The sequence below is a fragment of the Rousettus aegyptiacus genome, unplaced genomic scaffold, assembly GCF_014176215.1.
Source record: "Rousettus aegyptiacus isolate mRouAeg1 unplaced genomic scaffold, mRouAeg1.p scaffold_m13_p_18, whole genome shotgun sequence".
Classification (NCBI taxonomy): Eukaryota; Metazoa; Chordata; class Mammalia; order Chiroptera; family Pteropodidae; genus Rousettus; species Rousettus aegyptiacus.
This window is the reverse complement of record NW_023416293.1, coordinates 1,928,077-1,937,161: the sequence shown is the minus strand read 5'-3', so window position 1 is coordinate 1,937,161 and position 9,085 is coordinate 1,928,077. Positions and strand designations below refer to the sequence as shown.

At 44.8% G+C, this 9,085-nt stretch overlaps 1 protein-coding gene across 1 annotated transcript; it reads left to right on the top strand.

The window, feature by feature from the left end:
* The first annotated feature begins 200 nt into the window (after nt 1-200).
* Nucleotides 201-1,269, top strand: LOC118613333 (histone H3.3A-like). Its single transcript, XM_036235356.1, has 2 exons — nt 201-269; nt 375-1,269. The coding sequence occupies exons 1-2, from the start codon at nt 201-203 to the stop codon at nt 819-821; spliced, it is 516 nt and encodes a 171-aa protein (XP_036091249.1). The 3' UTR covers nt 822-1,269.
* Nucleotides 1,270-9,085: the final 7,816 nt, after the last annotated feature.

The window sequence follows — 9,085 nt, the reverse complement described above, 5'->3', positions numbered from 1 at the left end:
AAATAATTATTCTAAATCTTCCTTTTCCTTATAACCCTGTGATGTTTGAAACCTGTTTTAGCAATCTTTAACAGCTTTATTAAGTCCAAACACTTCACTTCCATCCACATGAAAAAAAAAATAAACTCACTTTGACAAAAATAGCAGTGTAAGTGCTAATACAAACACTGTAAGTCGCCAGGAAATAATAAGGTAAGAAAATGTTATCCAGTGCAGCTTTGCCTACCACACATGCCAAACGGAGGCTTATACTTCTGATAGGGGCACGGGCAAGTTCAAGTCCCTCCTATAATACACATTATTATAAATATAAAATTCATGTTTTTAAAAGAAATCAACAAACATTTCTTTTGGCCGTCGCTCCCTAATGCCAGCTCCGCCTCTGGCTCGCCGAGGTCCAGCCGAAGGAGAAGGGGTTAAGTAAGGAGGTCTCCCTCCATACGTGGCTCCTAGGAAGCAGACAGCCCGCAAAATCTGCGGATGGTAGAGCATCCAGGAAGCAACCGGCCACAAAAGCCGCTCGCAAGAGTGCGCCCTCTACTGGAGGAGTGAAGAAACCTCATCGTTGCAGGCCTGGTCCAGAACTTCTGATTCGCAAACTTCCCTTCCAGCGTCTGGTGCCCGTGCGAGAAATTACTCGGGACTTAAAAACAGATCTGCGTGTCCAGAGTGCAGGTGTTGGTGCTTTGCAGGAGGCAAGCAAGGTCTATCTGGTTGGCCTTTTTGAAGACACCAACCTGTGTGCTGTCCGTACCAAACGTGTGACAATTGTGCCAAAAGACACCCAGCTAGCACGCCGCATACGTGGAGGATGTGCTTAAGAACCCACTATGATAGAAAACATTTCCTTCTTAAAAAAAAAAAAAAAATTCTCTTCTTCCTGCTTTTGGTAGTCCTGAATGTTATTTTTTATTCTTATGGGGTCAAAAGGTACTGAAGTATATAATTGCAAGTGAAAAAACGGGACAGAAATCAGGTATTGGCAGCTTTCTCATTTTCATTTGTGTGAATTTTTAATACAAATGTGGGAACATAAAATGTAACTACAAGTCAAAGTGTTTCAGTGAACAAGTGTCAGCAGTTCAACTTTATAACAATTATAAATAAACCTGTCAAATTTTCCTGGACAATGCGAGCATTTGGATTTTTTAAAAGCAAGTAAATTTATTGACAGCAAAACAAAAAGCATTTCTTTTGAAAAAATAAAGAAAAGCACCAAGCAAACTGCCCTTGCTATACAAACTTCATTTCAAAGAAATCAAACTGTCCAAAGAGAAAAAAAATATCCTTAATAGAGGAATTCCAGCACATCGGTGCAGAAGAAATGATGGAATTTTTTTAGTCACTATTGGCTGGATCAGGCTGACAGCCACCAAGTCTGAGCAAGCGATGAACAGAGACAATTCAGGCATCCCGTGCCTCTTTAGAGAAGGCAATAAAAATACAACGCCTCCAAAGAAGTTGATTTGCAGAAAAGTAAAATCTGAAACAAAACAAAACTGGCTTTGAATCTGATCGAGTCTCTAGATTTGACAATAGGACTACAGAAAATACAGGGAATCAAGGAGCGTGTCGGAAACCACCACGGACATGCAATCAGACAAATCCAGAATGTGGAAGATTCTATGGAAACAGTGACGAGGCTTTTCGACAAATAAATGGCAAGAAGAAACGGGGAGGGGAGTGTTATTAAGAGACACATAACCAAACACCGTATGTGGACCCTGTTTAAATCCCGATTAGAATAAACCAATAGTAAAAAGGCATTTATGAGACAACTGTGGAAATTTGAACAATGATTATAAATCAGGCGATATTAAAGAATCATTATTAATTTTTCTAAGTTATAATAATGGTTTCATGGTTGTATGAGGGAAAAGGGAGGGATCCTTATCAGTTCAAGATATCGAAGCCCTTACAGATGAAATGACTTGATGTCTGGAATTTGTTTTGAAACAATCCAGCAGGGATGAGGGTGGAGGTGACCAGAGGGGGACACATTCTGCCAGATGGACCATGGAAATGCACCCAGAAAAATCCAGGTTGTGGGAAACGCGACAAGACAAACAACCTGATTTCCTTAGTGATTAACTGTCAAGGCGGAAAAAAATTGGAGGGGAAAATTATTCATTAAAGGAAACTTAAAAAACATACCAACCTATAACAATATAATCAATCTTGTCTGACTTCTAATTCAACCAAACCATGTTTTTATTTTAGGCCACTCATTACATTTATGGGAAAACTGATCATTCGAATACTGGCTGGATATTTGATAATATAAAGCGATCATTATTTTTAGGAGTGATAATAGTATCGTGGTTATATTTTTTTTTAAAGAATTCTTATCTTTTTAAATATACATGGACATTTTATGTAAACATTATGAATAAAAAATGAAAACTAAAGAATAAAAAATTATGCTGGAAAAATTATGGATGAAATGAAATATCTTGGATTTGTTTTGGAATAATGGGCGGGGTGGGGGCGACCTGGAGATGGAGCCAGGATCGGCCCCCAGTCGATGACCATCGAGGAAGGTGTGTGGTGCTCATTGTACTTTCCTAGTAACTCTACATGTTCAAACACTTCACAAAAACACGTATATTATGGCTTGAAAATAAGAGGCTCCTCTCTGCCTGGCTGGATAATTTTAGAGCTGTTATTTTATTATTCTTGCTGCTGTTAAGAAAGAAAAAAAAAATAATTGAATTCCTCCTCTCCTCCTCGCCATCCGCCTCCTCAAAGGGTCAAGCTGTCCTTTGTATCCCAGAGAACTGGGGCTTCCTTTGCAAATAGGGCAGAACCAAAAGGCCCATGTTTTCAAAAGCCTGTAACAAACAAACAAACAAATGGGAATCGCCTGGGGAGAGAGGCGGGAGTGGAGGGCAGGCGGAGAGGGAGGGTCATGACCCGGAAGCAGTCAGTGGGCAGGAGGGAGAGGCAGGGCCATGACCCTCTGGGAGGCCTGGTTCACATCAGGGGCTGCTGCTGGCCTGTGGGCTAGTGGGAGGGGAGGGAACGGCCCTCTTCCTACAGCTTTCTCTACCGTAGTCTCCCTGTAGTCCTGACAACCATCATGCCATTATAGGCCCTTTAAACTTCTATGGAAAAAGGTCCATTTTTTGAGAATGTGCTCAGGTTCCCGTCAGTTTCTTCATCCCAGTTTTCCACACAGTGGCCTGAGGTGTCAGGCGGTGATGAAAATGCCTAAAGCCAGTTTTGATGTTCGACAATCGTCATGTACCTGGTAAATACTGTTAGCTTTTAGAGGTGCCACATATGCGCCCAGATTCGCGTGTCACACGAGGTAATGAGACAGGCCAGTAGCGGCTTGGAGTCAGTGTTGAGGAAAGGAAGTGATGTTTCCGGCACAGAGTGTGACGGTTGCATTTCGCGCCTGAGCCACATGTTACCCATTAAATCCTTCCTGATATTTTAAAATTGAGAGCCCCAAATCTCTTCCCACTTACCTTTAGGCACACAATTTTCAATGGCTTACTTCTGACAGCCACCACACTGCACTGACTCATCCAGATCTAGCCCCTATCATTTCCAACACAGCTAAAAACCACGCCAACCAGGCCCTGCCTCAAACCCCTTCCACTCAGACAAGGACGGTGACCAGCTGAAGATCGCGAGAGTTTCAAGACAGTAGGAAATCACGGGGAGGCCTGACAGTTCACGTTGACTTGGACACACTAAGCCTGCAGCATCTTCTAATCCAGGTGAGTCCGAATCGTCTCAGGGACTCTGAAGGACCATCGAAAAGAAAGAGCTGGGGTGAGGCCCTCCGTGGTACAGGTGGGTGGGGACAAGTAGGATCTGGGGTCGCCCTGATATTACATTTTCTCTGTGTCTTGTTCACTGATCTTTCTCCTTTTCCCGTCTCTAACTTGGGTTGCCCCACGTCAATCCTGAGAGCCCTTCTCTCCCCGTTTCACGCTCTCTCCTTAGGTGATCCCACCCAAACCAACCCATGGCTGCAAAAGCCACCTATACACACACAGACTGTTCCCACCCCAGCCGCTCCCCTGGGCTCCGGGCAGACAGCGACCCGCATTTCATGGGTTTCTCAGTGTTAACACGCTGCCTACCGCACTCCATCTCCCGGCTAGGCCTTAACTCACGGCACCTAGCCTCGGACCAAAATCTTGTCCTCTTCCTTGATGTTTTTTTTCCACTCACATCAAAACCGTTAGAAAATCCTTTTGGTTCTACCTTCCGAATAGATCCCAAATCCACGCCCGTCACCCTGGTCCGAGACAACTTCTCCCACCAACCCTGAGATACCCACGCGCTGGCTCCACGCAGTTCAGCGGCCTGTCTTCACGGTTAGCCAGCGTCGGAAGCCCTTTTGGCAGCCAGCAGCGCCCTGCACGCGCCGGGCCCCGCCCACCTCTCTGACCCCACTCGGGCCACCGCCTCGGTGGCCTCTTCGCTGCTCCTTCCGGCTGCCAAACGCTTGCCGCCTGATGTTCTCCCTGCAGGAAACGCTCCTCCCCAGTCTTCCTCGTTTCCTTCAGGTCGCTGCTCAAAGGCCACCTCGCTGGAGAGGACAACCCACTTCGCTCCAGCCAGGACGATCCTCATCGCTCTCTTCCCCCTTGTCTTGCTTTATCTTCACAGAGCTTATCTCTTCATGACACGTAAATCTATTGATTAACTTATTGCCTTTCTGTTTTGTTTGCCGGAGCAGTTCCTAGCACAGAGTATCACTAGAGAAATGTTTACTGAATGAAGTTCAGATGACATGAACACATTTTCTATGAAATCCTTGAGGTCACTAGTTTAGGAAAACAGCCTTCCTTATTCCCAGAAATCCTACGTGTTTCTGGATCCAACCTCATGATATAATATTAGAAGATTTACTATATAAAGAAAATATTTATATTCACCATTCAACAGCTATTTACTGAGCATTTTGCAATGATGGATTCCCGTGCAGCTAGCCCTCACTCGGAGCAACCTTACAAGGTAGATATGATGGCTGCCATTTTGTAGCTAGGCAACAGAGGTACAGCCACATCAAATAACTTTTCTCAGGTCACGTATCCTGTACCGGGCACAGTTGGAATCCCAAATTAGATCAATTCTTTCCCCTAAGCCTTTATAGCCTCTTGAGCTACAAAGTTATTATAGCAGAAGCCTCAAGCCATCTCATTCTGGAACATTCTCCCCCACCCAGTACTGGCAGAAATCCTGCCAATATGAGTACAGAAACCCATTCGTGGTTCACCCCGTCACCTGTGACATCCTCTGGGAGTCTCATCGGCAGAGCTGGCCACTCTGCTCCCATCCCAAAGCACTTCGCTAACGTTGCTGGACAGTCACCACCTGGTGTAACTGCTTGTCTCAGTCTCTCACACAAGGCTGAAATTTTCGAGGACAAGGACTGTGTCTCACATTCATTTTAGCATCTCTGCTGCCCAGAACAGTGCCTGGAACGTAGTGAAAATTCAGTGTGGACTGAATGAGCAAATGAACTGCACTATGAAACATGTTCACATCCCAAGACGCTGGTCGGAGAGCAGAGGGCCATTTGGCCTCTCATTCTGGCTTTGGTGATCATTCTTCGCTTATTTGCATGTTTATTTTCCCAGATCCTATGGCTTTGCTTGAATATTTGTGACATTTCCTGCTAACAGATCTATGCGCCAGTAGCTCATTCTCACTACTCACCTCCTCCAAGGGTAACTGCTCAGAATGAAATCCACGTCTCGACTTCGGATTCTGCCTAGAATGTGCTTTGTGGGCTCCATTTCACGGCAGCCAGAGGGGTTCTTGTTTCTGTCTCCCAGGAAACAATCTGTGAGGCTCGAACCCGGAGCCTCCTGAGCTAATCAATTGAATCCTTCAGTACGCATTGCTATGGGCCTTCAGAAACCTCAAGGAATCAACCGAATGTAAATTTTTTTGAAAAAAATCAACGCGATACTATTTTTTTGCCTATCGAGTTGGTAAAATTCAAAAACAAAACAAAAAAGTGCGGGTCTGGGATATGGGACCACTCTTTCTCTGGGATCGCCTGCAGACACATCGCACTCAGTTCTGGCCCACACAACCCGCGGGGCCTACGGCGTCCCGCCCTGGACATGGACCAAGACCCGAGAGGCCCACCCGGAGCCGAGCTGTTTTTTAAATGCACGTTTCTAAACATAGGTCCCCAGCTCTTCGAAGTGGACCCAACAGTTCCACTGCTAGGAATGTATTCTAACCAAATAACTAAATTAAGATTTAACTACCTGGATGTTTATAACAATTCACTGTGAAAAGAAAAACTGAAAATTAATTAAATGATCAGAATAAAGAGCCAAGTAAATAAATGAAGGTACAGCCCAACGATTAGATACTATTCGGTGATTAAAACGTATATTTTAGATGCATCTACCTTAGCGCGGAGTTTCGTGCTGTATTAAAGTGCCGGCTGCATACCAGCATGTGTAAGGTGAAGCCGTAGTAATTATTTGTTATTTCTCTCCCGCCCCAGCGGCGCCCTGACTTCTTACTGGAGTGTTCTCTTGCCCCAGCTGGGTGTCGCCGGTGGCTGGGTGGTTCCTGCCTTCCACAACCGGTGCCTCGATGCCTCGGAGCGGGTCTTCCTGAGCCCCCGGGGCTGTCTCTCCCAGGACCGACCTGAGCCAGTCAGGGCCGTCTCCGGCAGCAGCGGCCCTGACAGGCCGTGGCACTTACGAGATGGCTGCGACGTCCCCCTCCCTGCTTCTGTGCCCCCGGAAGCCCGTGGGCTCGGTGGGCACCCCTTCCTCAGTCAGGGTGGCCTCCCGTGAATCCCCTTTGCTCCTGGTAAGCGGGCCTGTTTCTGTCTTCACAGTGAGAACCCCAACCAATCCAGTCCGTTGTGAGATTCCAAAGAGGTTATATAGAGACGCGTATTCTTGGGTTTACTCTTTTTCTTTGCTTACTGATATTTCCAGTTTCCCTTTAATAGCTTTAAAATTTTTAATTCCTTTAAAAATACCATAATAATTTTTAGAGTGCCTTACACTGTTTTTCCAAAAGACCCTTTCCTGTGGAGATTCTCTAAAATGGTCATCTAGAAAGTGAGATAATTCATTAGGGTGCAGTAAAAAATTAGAATTTCTATTTTCATTTATATGTTTTGATCGAAATGAGAATTCGAGCTTACCAATATGCAGTGTGGACAGACAGTAACATCTTCGCTGGATCGTGTGACAGACAGGTGTCAGGAAGGCAGGCAGGTGTCCTCAGGGCAGCATGCAGGAGCCGCCACCCCCACACATACCTTTACCTTGCTCGGTGCAGCGTCTTTGCTAAATTTCTGGATGCCCAGTTAAGTGGAGGATTTCACAGATGTTATCTGATTCTATTACAATTAGACCTCATATTCAGATAAGTGGCTTAAAAAGTTTCCTACAAAGTAACCTTGAAGATAATATAACGAATACTGTAAGCAGACGTGAACTTCGATAGCACGCTGGAGCCACGTCTACCCCTCGTACGAGCTCTTTGTCAGCCACGTTACTGGATAAAAACAGTGATAGTCCAATCTGAACTGATGAGAAATTATAAATTACCAAGAAGACTAGCTGAAAAATCGGTTTGCCTTTATCATCACTAACAATAAACTTCGCCTAAGTGAATATCACGCCTCGTGCTGGTCCCCAGCATACTGGACAAGGCAGTTAAACACTAAGCACTCAGAACCCAAAAACAGCCTTGACATTTTTTAGCTATACTTAAAGTCAAGTGATATTCAATCCAGACTTTAATATTAAGTTTCATAAACTTAGTGATACATGGTTAGAAGCCTCTTTCGAGATTTCCTACAGAGCAGCTGCGGACTTCCTTGAGAAGTACCAGAGATTGTTGGCACTTAGCACAGCTGCTCATAGGAAACTACGTCCTGAATTTCAGAATGTGCCATTTTATCTTACCTCCTCCCCCCCAAACTAGAGTTGACCCCCCAATTTCAACTTGGTGATTTTTTTTTTTTTTTGGAGGTGGGGAGAAATAAAACATCATTTCCTCAAGTGAATGAGAGTTTTCTCCAATAGGTAAGGTGAATAATTTATGCTGCTCTAAAAGTACTATGTTTAATAGCAACTTTTTTTAAAAAAAGGAAGAGCGACCCATCAATCCCACTGCTGGGTGTATATCCCAAAGAATGGAAAGCAAGGTCTCAAAGAGATATCTGCACACCCGTGTTCATAACCACATTATTCACAACAGGCAAGCAGTTAAAGCAACTCAAAAGTCTCCCAATAGATGAATGGATAAACTAAATGTGGAATGTACATACAACAGAAGGCCATTCGGCCTCTACAGGGAAGAAAATCCTGTCACATGCTACGATGTGGATGAACTTTGAGGACATTATGCTAAGTAAAATAAGCCAGTCACAAAAATATATATATATTTTATGGTTCTATTTACATAAAGTACCTAAAGCAGTCGCACTCATAGAAGCAGAAGTTAGAATGGTGGTTGCCAGCTGCCAAGGGCAGGGGAGAGGGAGTCATTCGATGGGTATAGCATTTTAGATTTGCAGGATGAAAAGGTTCTGAAGATCTGTATCTCAACAATGTAAATATACTTACCACCACTGAACTGTACACTTAAAAAATGGTTAAGATGGTAAATTTTATGCTATCTCTTTTCCCACAACTTTTTATCAGACAGACAGACAGACACCTCCTAATTTCACATTCTAGAAATAGACTTAACAGTTTATAATGAATAGCGCCATGACAGCCAAACCCCTAGCACCTCTCCACCGGCACCTCGGGGGGCTCGCCACCCACACTTCACAGGTGAGATTGTCACCTACCTACTTCCCGTCACTCGCTGGCTGTCCAGACCCAGGCAGAGAGTCTCTCCCGGCCCCTCCCCCCCATTCCCCCCGCCGCCCCTCATTCTTCCTCCCTTCCTCCCTAGCCGGTTTCCTATAAATAATCGTTTGTGTCATACCTCAGAACCTTTAAAGAATTTTCACTTTTATTAATTCCTTTAGTTTTCACACCAGCCCTGCAAGGCGGGTGTTCTTTCTGCTTTACCAATTAAGACGCAGACTCAGCACGGTTCCCGGTCTGCCCCCGTCCCCGTC